Source organism: Daucus carota, chromosome 1 (assembly GCF_001625215.2).
Source record: "Daucus carota subsp. sativus chromosome 1, DH1 v3.0, whole genome shotgun sequence".
NCBI lineage: Eukaryota > Viridiplantae > Streptophyta > Magnoliopsida > Apiales > Apiaceae > Daucus > Daucus carota.
The window spans coordinates 51233534-51249176 of record NC_030381.2 but is presented as its reverse complement, the minus strand read 5'-3'; the positions used below and the strand labels follow the sequence as shown (position 1 = coordinate 51249176).

General features: G+C 35.4%; 2 protein-coding genes across 2 annotated transcripts; one reads left to right on the top strand and one right to left on the bottom strand.

Annotated features, from left to right (window-relative positions):
- Positions 1-1784: 1784 nt before the first annotated feature.
- Positions 1785-9636, top strand: LOC108203993 (extra-large guanine nucleotide-binding protein 3-like). The gene is made up of 9 exons (XM_017373233.2): positions 1785-1922; positions 2147-3274; positions 3371-3508; positions 4352-4456; positions 4547-4726; positions 6645-6795; positions 6965-7212; positions 7815-7984; positions 8650-9636. Exons 2-9 carry the CDS (start codon positions 2291-2293, stop codon positions 9242-9244), a joined length of 2571 nt encoding a protein of 856 aa, XP_017228722.1. The 5' UTR covers positions 1785-1922; positions 2147-2290; the 3' UTR covers positions 9245-9636.
- A 224-nt stretch (positions 9637-9860) lies between these two features.
- Positions 9861-13455, bottom strand: LOC108214809 (probable LRR receptor-like serine/threonine-protein kinase At3g47570). The gene is made up of 2 exons (XM_017387015.2): positions 10631-13455; positions 9861-10455 (listed from the first exon to the last, which is right to left on the bottom strand). The coding sequence occupies exons 1-2, from the start codon at positions 13362-13364 to the stop codon at positions 10094-10096; spliced, it is 3096 nt and encodes a 1031-aa protein (XP_017242504.1). The 5' UTR covers positions 13365-13455; the 3' UTR covers positions 9861-10093.
- Between the last annotated feature and the right edge of the window lie 2188 nt (positions 13456-15643).

Here is a 15643-nt window from a genome sequence, read left to right as displayed (position 1 = left end):
ACTTCTGCTACATATCATATATAACAAACTTAACTTCATCTAAGTGAGCATATATAGTTATGTAAATCATAAAAGATCATATTTGATAAATTTTATTGGTGAAATATAATTATACATAAGAGGTATACTTTGTCCATGAATTTATTCTTAATATGTCTTAATAAAAAATATATATATACAAATTATTTATATAATCCGCGTCTCAAATTTAATATTAAAAATTAAAATCTAGAAAAATATATTGAATGGTCAAAAACTAAAAATTAATTAGAATTCTAAAATATAATGTGTGTCCCAAGACAATACATAATTAATCAATTCTTATATATAATCCCACCTGACTGTCCCATTTCGATGCGATTCAGAAAATATTTTATTTTAATTTTAGAAAATTTATATATTTATATATAATTTTTATTCAAAATAGGGTCAGTTTTACCATAAAAATCTAAACTCTTGAAGATTTATAATTTATACTGTTTAGAAAATATAAAATTCTGAGTTTGTTATTAAATATTTACTCTTTATTTTCTATTACATAATATTTTAATTTTGATACACATTTTTAAGTATTTTGATCACATAATTAAAATTAATATTTTAATAAATGTATAACCAATATTCTAGCTACAAATATATAATTAAAAATAATAATATCTGACATACAATCATATTAGTTAAAAATATGCGTCAGTTATTAAAACTTAAAAATAAGTTACATGCCCTCTAACATTGAAGTCATTTTGCACAGACTCTTTGTTGCACCACTGTCATGGCTCCCACCGCAGGACATGGTACCTTGTTAGAAAGGCAAAAAAACTTGTCTTTTACACCCTATTTATTTTGAGAGGAGATGGAATCATCTGCTAAACAAATTCAAACAAAAGTTTTGTTAATCGCATTCGCACACAGGACCGAGCGTGTCACTCCTTTTGGTCCCACCTCGTCTGTCTTCTTTGTTTTCAGCAGATTATTCGTCTCTACTCTAGTTTTCACCTTTGCTTTCTATTATTCCGTAAATTACATGATCCCCTCATGTGTATGTATAATTTTATAATTGCAGGATGATCTAAATAGTCAAATTATAACAAATTTATATAATATTATTTTTTTCTACTTGACAACTAAAATATTTTTTTATATGTTGAGTGACTTTTTAAACTAAGATGATCGAATAAGTATTTTACATGATAGAAATTTGCGATAATTCCGATCGATGATTATATTATCCGACAATGGAGAATGTATAAATTCCGACATACATACGTGGGACCAGTATCCAATTTGATAACTCACAGCTTAAGCATAAAAATAATTGCACCATTTTTCGCAATGTCTGCTCAAAAGCTGCTTCAAATTCAAACATAAAAGTATTTGTGTAATTTAAATTATTAATCAGGTCAAACAGACACTTAAATTAATTGGCCAAACTTCCTCTGCTGTCTTCCATATTCTTGATATCCCTCATGCAGAACACAAAAGAAACCAGAGCTTCCTATTTAACAAAATACTCATGTGTAAATTATAATCCGGCATATTCAAGCTCAAGTCGACATCTCCATTTATACCTAGTTAACAAATTCGAACTCGACATGTTTTATAAATTAAATATTCATAAGTGAAAGATAAAAAAGAAAAAGAAAAATTATTTGTACCCACTCCTCGGATTCACTTTAAGAGCTTGTCCTTTTCTCTAATTGCACATTTTACACCCACTTTCTCTTCTCACTTCTTTTATGATAAAGTCACACACTTTCCTCCAAAAGATTTTTCTTTTTTTAAATATTATCTTTTTCTTTAATTGGTTGAAGCATGTTTATTACCACTGTCCAATCTTTATAGTCTTTTGTTTTTGTTTGTTTGGCTTTCTTTGACTCCCCATGCTTGCTGATTTCAGCTCCATATCAACTCCTTTTTACTTGGTAATCTCAGCTCCCTTAGACTTTGTGTATAGTTTTGTTTTAATATGAAATTTTTGTAGTATTTGAGTTGTATTGTTGCTAGCTTGTTTCAAGTTTGAATCTTTTCTTGAATTGTGAGGTTCATCTTCATTTATTGTGTGTTTTTGACTGGTGGGTCTTTGAATTTAGTGTCAAGATTGTAACTCTATCTGTATCTTGACTTGGTGGTGGCTTGTTTTTCAAAGTTATGGAGCAGCCCTCTTCAGGATCAGTTTTCTTGATGTGGGGTTTTGAATTTGGGGCATTTAAAGGCTGTAGATTGTAATTTATTGCTGTGAAGTGAGAGTGTATAGTTAAAGAATTTGTACTTCTTGAATTTTTTGATTGAGATGGAGAGAAATGGGGAAGAGGATTGGAGGGAGATAGTTAGAAAGATGCTTCCTCCTGGGGCTCCCATACCTGAAAATGAGTCTGATCTTGATTATTCGATAGCGATGGAGTATAGTGGTCCTCCAGTGTCTTATGAGCTTCCTAAGGTAGAACCCCTTGATGTGAAGTCGAGTTCGATTGCGACAGCTTCTATGGCAGATGATTCTTTCTCTGATGCTAAAAGATCGGTTAGTCGAGATGTTCCACCAGTTGTAGAACCAATTTCTTTGCATGTGTCTTATATTGCTGGTAGTGTGACTAGTCCAGCTAACCATAGTCCTAGAGTATCAGGAAGTTCTGAGTCTGAGGTGTCTGTGTTGCACAACCGGGATTCTTCTTCGGGTTCCTTGTCAGGTTCGCCGACTTCTGTAAACAATCAACCTAATAATGTTCATCAACAATCAGTTAGAAGAGCCCCTGTTGTTACATTCAATACAGTTGATAGAACTGAAAGTAAAGAGGTGGATAAGGAGGAGCCAAGATATCCTGAATATGTTGGAGTTACCAAGGAGAAAAAGAAGAAAAAGAAAGCAAAAAGAAGAGTGTGCTATCGCTGTGGAAAAGGGAAGTGGGAAACAAAGGAGTCATGTTTGGTTTGCGATGCAAAGTATTGTAGCAATTGTGTGCTCAGGGCTATGGGTTCAATGCCTGAAGGCCGTAAATGTGTTACTTGCATTGGGGAGCCAATTGATGAATCAAATAGGTTGAAATTGGGTAGGCACTCCAGGTTACTGTCCAGATTACTCAGTCCCTTGGAAGTCAAGCAGATAATGAAGGCGGAGAAAGAATGTTCAGCCAATCAACTTCGGCCGGAGCAACTGATTGTGAATGGATTTCCACTGAAGCCAGAAGAGATGTCTGAGCTCCTTGGGTGCCCTTTACCTCCTCGAAAATTGAATCCTGGTAGATATTGGTATGACAAGGAATCTGGCATGTGGGGAAAGGTAATTGTTTCTTTTCATACTTCTTAAGCTAATGATACTTATATTTTTAAGTGGGAAGAGTATTGCTAATGATATTATATTGCTTTCGCTTGGCAGGAAGGCGAAAAACCAGATAGAGTTATAAGTTCAAATTTAAGTTTTTCAGGGAAACTCAGCCCAAATGCTAGCAATGGAAATACTGAAGTTTACATAAATGGTCGAGAAATTACAAAACTTGAATTAAGAGTGCTAAGGGTTAGTCTTTTATCATTCTGGCTTCTCTTTATATAAATTGCATATTCTTCTGAAGTAAATAATTTATATAATGATTCCATTAGAGAGAAAACTAATTCTGCACTGTCTCAGATCATGGAATCATGAGCCGTCTAGATGTCCTCTTAGTCTCTATACACTAGAGGCTATAAACATTTAAATATGTTTAGATTACTCTATTTGCTGCTTTATAGCAGCTTTTGACATATCTTTCTCGACTGGCTTTGAATCTATAACTTTATAAATAGAAGTTAGCAGTTGCAGTAGTGATAGCTAATAAACTCCTGAGCAACTACTGAATTACTCCATTCCACACAAATTACGACGTTTTGTATTTAGTAGATAAGGAGGATCCTATCCCAGTAATAAGTGTACATAATGAGCGGTGTCTAGGTAGCCCTGGGAAAATAATTCTATCCCTGGACAATATCATGTATCTCTTATTAATATGTAAAGGGAACATGTGGATGAGTGGATCCATTTTTTTTTTTCCTTTGGTTATTATGTCTGCTGTATATTTAAATTTATTTTACATAATTTCATAGTATTTTTTGTATAAGTTTATATTTGTTCCGTATTAATTGCGCCGCTGTAGCAAAATTTGTTAGTTATAAATGTAGTTCATATAGCCTGACTAACAAGAGTGATCGTGAATTCATGTTAGACCCTGGTTCAAGAGATGACGGGTGAGACTAAATTTCGTCAGTGCTGCTCATAAATGTATCATGTGCTCTGTTCCATTCATAATAAAAGTATGCCTTCCTTTTTCTTGGAGTTTTTCCTTAACAATTTGTGTTAAGTTCTCTAGTTTGGCTTGTGTTGCAGATGGCTAACGTTCAATGTCCCCGTGATACACATTTCTGGGTGTATGACGATGGTCGTTATGAGGAAGAGGGTCAGAATAATATTAGGGGAAATATTTGGGAAAAGGTTTGTACTGCAACTACAACTACTTCAAAATGTATATGATATAGAAGTGTAAATCATGAAATAACAATTAGGATTCTTCTTGTCATGTAGGCATTAACTCGTTTTGTGTGCGCATTTTTCTCCTTGCCTGTGCCACGTGGTCAGCCTCATGGACAAAGAGATGAGCCTAGCAATTATACTACTGTCCCAAACTATCTGGAGCAGAAAAAAGTCCAGAAGATTTTTCTAATGGGACTTGAAGGTTCCGGAACTAGTACCATCTTCAAGCAGGTTTTTCCTTTTTGTATAAAAATTTTAGGATTCGCTAATGATGTCCAATTTTTTTTATTTAAAATGTTAATACTAAACTGATATACCTTGTCAAAGAAATGGATCAAATATCTCGCAAGAACAATGTGGATCTTTTTATATGTTTTCTTGGATAGCAGAAGTTTTGGAGGCTTGTTCATTTTTACACAACTTTTAAAACTTTGTTGCAAAAATACAACACAATATGTGCCACATGCCAATATATGTTTTTTATTAATTTGTTATGCAGAAATACAAAGTTTTAAAAGTTTTTTAAAAATACACTGTTGCAGACCCAGTGCAACTAGAACATATGAAGTTTGCAGGTGACTAAACTAAATGCAACTGCAAATCTTTGTGTTTAAAAAAGTTAGAAAAAGTTGATTTTGGTTGCAATTGGTCAAACTGTTTTTGTATATTTTCACAACTCTTTTTTTGTTTCTATACAGTGAATATGACCATTTTTAGGATTCCTAGAAATCTGCACTTTTTTTGTAAGACAGAAACCTTGGTACCCTACATGCGGTAAAATTATCGAATGAGAGTGTTATATACGTTGTAATCACATGAAGCATTACCTATGTGCTCATATATTAATTATCTGCAGTTGTTCTAATTCTTTTAAACATGCTAGGTTTTGTCAATGATTGTGTAGATTTGTAATGTAATTCTACCATAAACTATCAGTCCAGGAGATCTGAACTAAGTTTTGAACTTGTCAACTTCTTAGACTATACTCCACTTTCAATTCAAACCTTTGTGGGTGTAGTTCCTTGCTTCTCTGCAGCATGTGTAGGTACCAAGTAACTATTGTAGCAAGCTTTAGGAGGAAGCTGAATTTATCTATATAAAGAGGCTTAGTCTTCGTTCTTGTAATAACACAACATAACTGGAAAAAGCCGCAGCAGTAGTAGTATAAGAAATATACACACAGTTCACTGTCCTAATCTCTTGTGTTCATTATCTTTCTCATTTTTCTCTATATTCTGTCCTCTAAACATTGAAAGCTAGATATGGTATCAGAGCGGGAGTAGAGAGAAGTAGTTTTCAGTTGAAGCTTGTGGTTTTCAAGGGAAACACAAGCAAACCACAAGCTGCCCAGAACCAGACTTATAGCTTCAACCTATAGCCGTACAAAACATAAACTAAACCAAGATCTGAATACATGCCAGTGTAGAGCTATAATGGAATACTCACTGGTTGAATTCCAGCTTGTAAACACCACCACACGTGTTGTCATATTTTTCATCTCAAGGTAAGTTATCCTAAGATGGGGTCTTGTCTGGAACACTGAGATTATGCTCTGATACCTCCTGTGTTTTTGACATGGCCTAAAATATACTCTGTGGTTGCAAGTTCAAGTCCAGGTATCCTAAAAGTCAATCACATAATCTCAAGGGTTTAGTTGGATGCTTAGATTACAGTCAAGGGCTACTGGTGTCCACTCTTAAATCCAAGATAGGTCTTTCAGCCCACCAAGTTTCGGGGTTTGACTGGAGGCGTGTTAAATATAAGCTAGAAGTAAGGTAGGAAAGATGATGTCACTATAATGACATCATAGTTACTGCAGCATGTGTTATTGTAGCAAACTGTAGGAGGAAGCTGAGTTTATCTATATAAAGAGGCTTGGTCTTCCTTCTTTTAATAACACAACATAACAAAAAAATCGCAGTAGTAGTAGTATAAGAGATATACACACAGTCCACTGCACTAATCTCTAGTGTTCATTGTCTTTTTCTTTTCTCTCTATATTCTGCCATGTAAACATAGAAATCTAGACCAAGTTCTATTCTTGAAAATTTATCCATTTGTAGGTTATATAAATTAGAATTTAGACAACTTGGTCAGGATTGATATGCAAGTGGACATTCATCTTAATTATTTTTGTCTTGATGAACAGGCAAAATTTTTGTATGGGAACAGATTTACATTTGAGGAATTACAAGACATTAAGCTTATGATCCAGAGCAACATGTACAAATATCTCAGTATTTTACTTGATGGACGGGAGCGTTTTGAGGAGGAGACCATGCTCAAGAAAAATTCTCTCGGTACTTTTTTTGCTCATAAAATAAGTCCTTCACTGTTATTTTTCCATTGTTGGTCGGTCCATTTTTGCCATAGCGTTGTTATTCAGTATTATTGTTTGTGTGATCACTACTGAGAAGTGTGCACCAGGCATGGCCATATACCGTCTTACTAGATTAAATTTATTTTCAGGTGGAGAGGTTGATACTGATGAGAATAGTCAATGTATCTATTCTATCAACCCGAGATTAAAGCATTTTTCTGACTGGCTCTTAGACATTATAGCCACTGGTGATTTGGATGCATTCTTCCCTGCAGCAACTCGTGAATATGCTCCACTGGTTGAAGAAGTGTGGAAAGACCCTGCTATACAGGAAACATACAAGAGAAAAGATGAGCTTCACTTCCTTCCTGATGTGGCAGAATACTTCCTAGACCGGGTATCTAATTTACCGTTCAGAATATACTTTTTCCCACTGTACAGAACAGTGGCATTTTGAAGTAGATGCTTGGTGGTTACAGGTTATATTATCACTGTTTAGAATATATGAGTTCTTGACTTTTTTCTGATAGAACAATTGTACTATCAGTTGTGTTTGCATGAACATAGTCATTCACTAAAGGTCCATCTACATACATATGATTAAATATACATCTCCGAGGATTAGTTGAAGACTGATATGATACCCTCTAGCTGTCAAATGACTGAAATGTGGAATCATATCACTATATGATGGCTGATTTCTGATATTGAAATTCTTATAAATGTTTACTTATTAGGTCTGTACTGCTGTAAGGGAAAGTTTTTCCCAGCACCTGTTTCTTTTGAGCTCAAGTAATATCCTCTGTCAGGATTTTGTCCTTTAACAGCAATGTGATGTTGTAAATATATGTCTACACATGCCATCTTCAGCTCAGTTTGTTACCACAGTTGCAAATGTTTTGTTTGTCTTCTGTTTTGTAGTTATATTATCTCATACTAAATCATATCTTTGATTTATATGTTAAAGAGCCATGCAATCTTATTTTCACATCTTTTCAGGCTGTCGAAGTGTCTAGTAATGAATATGAACCTTCAGAAAAGGACATACTATATGCAGAAGGAGTCACTCAGGGAAATGGTCTAGCTTTCATAGAGTTCTCGCTGGATGATCGTAGCCCGATGTCTGAAACCTACACAGACATGGAAGCTCAACTCCCACCTTTGACTAGGTAATTAATTTTTTGATTTTATGTGTCTAATAGTTGCACTTAGCAAAAATAAAAAGCAAAGTAGAGAAAGTTTGTTTTCCCTGCTTAGTTTCTTGAATAAAAAAAATTGACACATCCCTTTGCAGGATACGTTGGTAAATCATAACTAAAGGCAATAATTTTCCAAGTCAGCATGTTCTGTAATATTAAATTGCTATTATTATTATTACTTTGTTTTATATTATAACCTTCTAATGCTTATTACAAAGTATGGTTTCATAAAGGCAATTTAGTAACAGGGCCTTGTTTTTCTAATACTGGGTTATAAATTAGGATAACATATGAAAAATCTATAAGGCTTGTCTGTGACTGCAATATTAGGTAGCACTCTACCAGTGAAAGATTCAACTTTAACTACATCTGCTATTAATTTTGTCCTGTTTTTAATGGATCAGCATAACTAGATCTTATAAAAATGGTGAATATTTAGTTTTTATGGGTAATTGATTGTAGGGACAATTTGGTCCATGTGATTTTTCCTCTTCTATTGTATTTAAGTTATTTTTCTTTGTATAAAACGTGCACAAATTTAAAGAGAAACAACAGCCCGTTAATACTTCAAGTAGCTCATTGTGATTATCATTTTCGTTTTACTATCTTATCATTCATATTTTTTTAATTTCCAGGTACCAATTAATTAGGGTAAATGCTAAAGGCATGACCGATGGTTGCAAGTGGGTGGAAATGTTTGAAGATGTTCGTGTAGTTGTCTTTTGTGTTGCCCTGACTGACTATGAGCAGATGTCGGTTTCCGCTGAGAATGGCGGAAGCGGTGTGCTTCTTGTAAACAAGATGATGGAAAGCAAAGAACTATTTGAAAAGATGATCAGGCATCCATGTTTTAAAGACACTCCCTTTGTTTTGATTTTAAACAAGTATGATCTTTTCGAGGAGAAGGTGAACCGGGTCCCACTAAGTACTTGTGATTGGTTCTCCGACTTCAGCCCAGTACAACCCCATCACAACAACCAAACTCTAGCTAATCAAGCTTATTACTATGTCGCGATGAAGTTCAAAGACCTCTACTCTTCTCTAACTTCTCGAAAGCTTTTTGTTTGGCAAGCTAGGGCAAGGGATCGAGTTACAATAGACGAAGCATTTAAGTACATAAGGGAGGTTGTTAAGTGGGATGATGAGAAGGAAGATAACTACTTTGGTATTGAGGATTCATTTTACAGTACAACAGATGTGAGTTCCTCCCCATTTATTAGGCAAGAGTGATTTACTGTACATGTTCTTCACGCATTAGATGTGTAAAGAGTAGGAAGAGATGCAGAGGCAAATAAGTACGGATGGTTTATTTTTTTTCATCCTCAAACCTCGTGGATTGGGATTTGGGTGATTGTATTTCATGTAAAATCCGTCCAGCGGAATTGTCAAAACCTTGTAATGATATTGTAGCTACTATGCATTCCGTCAGCCTGCTGGTAAAGATTGATGAAAATCGCTTTCACCTGCGAGCTCTGAAAGTAATTGCATCACCATGTATTTTCTTCTAACCAGAAAATAGTTTAGGGGCAAGTTGGATATCATGTACCTTGTATGCTGTTGTATGAACTATGAACTCTTTTAGTGTAATTGATATGCAGGTGAAGCTCTTATTATGTTGTTCAGTTTTCATTTCTCTGATAATATATACTTCATCTGATTCCCCGTCTTTAATATGTACTTGCAAAATTTAGAAGTTTATAAATGCGTACTAAACAAAAAGAGAGATAGCAGCAAACAGTCAAAATCATCCCATAATTCAATTAATATTCGATCACTTCACGTGTCGTGTCTTCATCAATTATGTCTGTTAATTTAGAAGTTTTAAAATGCGTACTAAACAAAAACAGCAGCAAACAATCAAAATCATCCCATTATCCAATTAATATTGGATCACTTCATGTACAGTGTCTTCATCAATTATGTATGTTTCGTGTTTTTCAAAACACCGATCGTAAATATGTAAATATCCAAACATATAAATATAAAAAGATAAAAATATGGAAAATGCATAAAAACAGACTCTCCCTTGTCACCTTCAGAGAGTAAATATCAGGATGCCTATTTTTACTCTCACCCAAGTTACTGTGTGCCCTGTACAAGTTTGTCTCTTGCCAAACGTAACTGCTTAATAGCAACACCAATATCAATCCGTTCTCTTGGCGTCACTTCCGAACATAATATCCCCACTTCAAAAATCAATTTCAGGCATACCTCTATGACAACCCCACTGTATGATGGATCTATAGTCATGCCATGTTCTTGATTGAGTATGATCCGTGGATCAACGATATCCATCACTCTTTGAGGGAGTGCCTTCTTCACAAAGTCGTGAAGATTATTGTCATCGTCCGTAGGCCGCTTCCCTGAAAACATTTCTAATAGGAGAATTCCAAAGCTATACACATCTCCCTCCGCGGATATCTCCCCAAACATCCCATACTCTGCAATGCTAAAGGGTTTATAAGATCGGCAAAAAGTGACATTTATGATATATGATAGTCCTCGCAAATTATAGTAATTAAGATATGAAGCAAAGTATATAGTAACCGTTCAACTCAATAGTTAAAGTAGTACTCAATATTGATAAGGAAAATTCAAAATAGTATGAAAAGTCACCTGGAGGAACATAACCAATTGTCCCACGTATACCACTTGAACTCGTTTGTGCTTGATTGATGTCACCCGTAGACGTAGAGGTATTAGAAAAGCAGAACCTTGCCAAACCAAAATCACCGATACGAGCCACAAAATTCTCATCAAGAAGAATGTTACTTGGCTTTAGGTCGCAATGAATGATACTTTCATGCGTGTGATGATGCAGGTAATCTACTCCCAGTGCAACATCTATGGAAATGTTTAATCTTTGGAGTAGAGACAAGTTTCTCTCATCGCTTTGATTGAAAGGGCCTGGATGCAACCAACTGTCTAGACTCCCATTTGTCATGAAATCAAAAACCAATGCCTTGAAGTCATTGCCCTTAAAATCAATGCTAGAGCATGCTGTGATGATCTTGATAAGATTTCGATGGCGAATATTTCTTAATGTTTCACATTCTGCCAAAAATGTCTTATTGGCTCCATGAATTTCACCGTTTAGTACCTTCACAGCAACTACCTGTTCCACTGATTCAAGATGTCCTTTGTAAACGGAACCATATCTTCCTTCACCAATCAAATTGTCCGGAGAAAACTCATTTGTAGCTAGTAAAAGGTCTTGGTATGAAAGTTTAGGATATTGATCATCCTTTAAAACCAGGACAGGGCCGTTCAGCTTCTTCTTGGAGTTTCTACGTCGATAAGTAATTAACAAAAGACATGCTAACACCATACCGATGGGGACAAGAATCAGGATTAGTATTATTCTCCAGGAAAATGCTTTTTTCTTATTCTTCAAGGCTTTTTCAGGGCAAGCAGGCAAATGCAATTCCTTAATACCACCACAAAGCTCCGAATTTCCATCAAGTGAAAAAGCACCCACTTTTAAGAACAGACCTTCATTCGAAACTTCACCCTCAAGCTTGTTGTGTGACAGGTTGAGGAATATAATTTGACGAAACCCATCAAAAAAGCTTGGAATGCTCCCAGAGATGTTATTGTTCGAAAGATCAAGATATGCTAAATTTTTCAAAGCTCTGAAAGATGATGGAATTTTACCTTGAAAAAGGTTTCCTTCCATATATAGCGTCTCCAACATTACACAATCACCAAGAGCATTTGGAATATATCCTCTTAATTTGTTGTTTGAAACATCAAATTCAACCAATTGTTTCAAGCTTCCAATGTTGGCCGGGAGTGGACCATTGAATAGATTTTGGTTCAAATAAAGGACAATACAATGGGAAAGAAGCACAATTTCCTTGGGTATTGCACCTCTAAGTTGGTTGTTATCAAGGAACACTTTCTCTAGAGTTGAGATGTTAAACAATTGAGTGGGTATGCTTCCTTGGAGCATATTACCATATAAATAAAGAGTAACCAACTCAGTAAAGTTGCTGATGATAGTTGGAATTGCTCCTGTAATGTTGTTATCATACAAAGTTAGCCTGCCTAACTTGGATAGTCTTCCGATTGATTGTGGAATGATCCCCGTTAACAAGTTGTCTCCAAAGTTAAGTACTTTCAAGTTGACAAGTTTTCCAATTTCATGAGGTATGCTTCCGTATATGTAGTTGCCGTAAAGATATAAGCCTTCCAGGGTGGTGGAGAGATTTGCAATGGAATTGGGAAGTTCCCCTCTTAAACTACTCTCATGTAAGCCCAATCTTGTTAGATGCGTGCAATTAACCAAGGAATCGAAAAAGCTCCAGTCATTAGGCCGCATATTCTCTCCAAGGAGATTCTGACCGAGACCAAGAACTTGAATATCAGGAAGGCTGCCCAAATTGTTTGGTATAGGCCCAGTTATATTGTTACCTGATATGTCAAAGTAAACAAGATTTGAAGCATTAGCTATCGAAGCTGGAATTGGGCCTGTAAAACTGTTATTTACAGCGTTGAAGAATTGCAGTCTGGGAAGCTGGATAAAACCCAAATCCGATGGAAGGTTTCCTTTGAACACATTATGAGCTAGACGAAGAGAATAAAGAGACGAAATGTTGTAAAGTGACTGGGGAACCATACCCGAAAACCTGTTTTGAGTCAAATCAAGATCCTCTAATTTTGCAAGATGACCCAGTTCCGAAGGTATCTCCCCAAACAGATTATTACCGCCTAGATTAAGAGCACGAAGAGATGATATATTCCCTATTGAAGGTGGAATTGATCCATTAATATGATTGCTTGTAACAAAAAACTTATCGAGCTTAGACCAAAAAGAAAAATCAGTGGGTAGTTTTCCTTCAAGATGGTTGTTATCCAAATTGATGAATGTGATATCTCTGCAATGAAGCAGATTGTCAGGAAATCTGCCTTGAAAAGAGTTGTTTCCCAGAGAAAGATGTCTTAGGCGCGACAGTCGACCAATTTCATTTGGAATCATGCCATAAAGGTTGTTTTCATATAGGTAAAGTGTTCTTAGAAACGATAAGTTTCCAATATGAGGAGACAATTTACCCACCAAACGTTCTAATGAGAGGTCGAGTGCTGTTACCCTCTGTCTTTTGCGGTTGCATGTAACGCCTGTCCAATGACAGAAGTGAATGGAATCATTCCATGAGTCTAGGACTCCCAGGGGACCAGTTATTGAGACCTTGAAGGAAAGCAAAGCCTGTTGATCGGTGACATTGTTTGAAAATGAATACACGAAAGTTGTTGAGGATACCAATACCAAAAAGAAGAGAATGTTGAAAAACATGGTTGCACAATGAAGAAGAGAAAATGGTACAAGGTTCGAACTATTGGTACTGAACATTATTCGGCAAAACACAGTTATCAGACTTATCAGGTTGTTTCTTAATTTCAACCTTGAGAATGCATGGACAACAAAAACAGAGTGTTTGCGAATGTGTTTGTCAGAGTCCAGAGCAGTAGTTAATACAGTAGTTATTAATCAATGAGCAGTGCTATATGCACAAAATTGGGTACAGAATTTTGCACAAAATGATGTGGCAACTGAGGTGGGATACAGGGGGCCCATTTCAATCAAAAGTTGACACATACTCTTTATGTGAATATTTTTGTACATAATTCTGTGCTCTAACATTTTCCTTAATCAATCAATACGTTTTGGCTCCAGCAGCCAACTAGCCAGGAATGGGGGAAATATCTACCGTTGACTGGGGACTCGAAATTTCCACACGGTACTGCTGATTTCTTACAAGAAAATGGAAACTGAATTAAATTTGTAGATACCTTGTGTTATTCTGTGTTACGCAAAACTATACTTAAATTTTCTTTTACAACAATATCAAATCATTTCAGTAGCATCGTAGCTAGAGCTGTAAATGAACCGAATTGTTCGGTAATCTCGTTCAGTTCGTATTGGAGTTCGGTAAGCTCGTCCGGTAAGCTTACCGAATAACATTTTCCGTCTGATAAACTTAACGAACCGAACCAAACTTTTAGGATGTTCGGTTCGTCAAACTCGTGTTCGGCTCGAGTTCGATAAGCTCGTGTTCGTTTATAATAAATAAAAATAATTATAATATTATATGTAATATAATATAATATATAACATTCATAATTTAGGTATTATTTTATTTAACAATTGTAGAATTATTTAAAATTGATATTGTATATGTTGAAAATGTATAAATAAAATATTTGGGTTATTTTTTTCATTAAATTAATTTAAAATAGCCTAAATATCATTTAAAAATACACATTATTCTTCTCCTGTTCCGTTCAATTCGACAAGTTCGCGAACCGTTCGTGTTCGGTTCGTCTATTACCTAAGCACAAAAAATTGTTCGACAAAGTTATCGAACATTAATCGGTTCATTAAGATTTTTTTCGAGTTCGATAAGAGTTCGTCCGAGTTCGGTTCATTTACGGCTCTAATCGTAGCAGAGTTGCAATAACTATCTTCAGATTTTGTTGTTACATTTTCCTCGTTCCATTATTCTGCGTCTACTTTTCTTTGCTATAGTCCAGATGCTGTGTGCTTAGTCCTCTGGAATAGGTCAGAAAGCTACTAAAATTAATGAGCGAATGTAGATGTCATAGTCCTCCATTTACATCCACAAATTCAATAAAATCTCTCAAAAATTGTGTGGAGTTTGGACCCTAGAGGAACCACATCACAACCACCAAACTCTAGCTAATCTAGATTATTACTCTCTCGGTAGTACAGTTTTGAAACATAGGTTTTTTATACGTTCTTGTATGTCTTTTGACCGCATTGTTAAAATCTTTCAAAATTTTATTTTTTTAATATTTTTAGAAAATAATGAATTTGACTATGCAGTCAAACAATTTAAAACTGCGTATCAAAAAGTCAAACCACTTGTATTTCAAAACAGAAGGAATACTATGTTGCAATGAAGTTCAAGGACCTCTACTCTTATGTAACTTCTCGAAAGCTTTTTGTTTGGCAAGCTAGGGCAAGGGATCGAGTTACAACAGATGAAGCATTCAAGTATATAAAGGTGGTTGTTTAAGTGGCATGATGAGAAGCGAGAGAACTACTACATTAACATTGAGGATTCATTTTACAGTACAACAGATGTGAGCTCCTCGCCATTTGTTACGCAAGAGTGATTTACTGTACACGTTCTTCATGCATTAGATGTGTAAAGAGCAGGAGGAGAAGCAGAGGAGTGATGGTTTATTTTCCTTCAGTTTTTGGTTTCTTATGTTGCGTGTGGTCGGGGTGAATGGAACAGTGTTATACGCTCCTTGTTTAATGATATGTTCTTCATCCACTTTCCCGCGTCTTTAATATTTACTTGCAAAATTTAGAAGTTCTAAAATGCCTACTAAACAGCAGCAGCAAACAGTCAAACTGGAGCTTAGATCCTCTCTGGAATTTAGTCACCTGTTGGGTAGCTATACAATGAACCCACTTGGCCACTTCTGCCAACAATTTTTTTTTTCCATTCCTGAAGATCAGACAAAATAAATTGTGGCATACTTGTTCCCTCTTGTTACTGTACCTGTTTTTAGTTTAAACAGTCCTCACTTTTATCAATCGAATCCGAAACAACTTCTGTATAACTAGAAAACACATGGCAACCCTTTAAAGTTTCGCTA

Coding starts and splice junctions, on each gene's coding strand:
- LOC108203993 (XM_017373233.2), top strand. CDS start 2,291: ATGGAGAGAAATGGGGAAGAGGATTGGAGGGAGATAGTTAGAAAGATG. Junction 3,275..3,370: donor AATCTGGCATGTGGGGAAAG/GTAATTGTTTCT, acceptor TTCGCTTGGCAG/GAAGGCGAAAAACCAGATAG. Junction 4,727..6,644: donor CTAGTACCATCTTCAAGCAG/GTTTTTCCTTTT, acceptor CTTGATGAACAG/GCAAAATTTTTGTATGGGAA.
- LOC108214809 (XM_017387015.2), bottom strand. CDS start 13,364: ATGTTCAGTACCAATAGTTCGAACCTTGTACCATTTTCTCTTCTTCAT. Junction 10,456..10,630: donor AATTGGTTATGTTCCTCCAG/GTGACTTTTCAT, acceptor TTAGCATTGCAG/AGTATGGGATGTTTGGGGAG.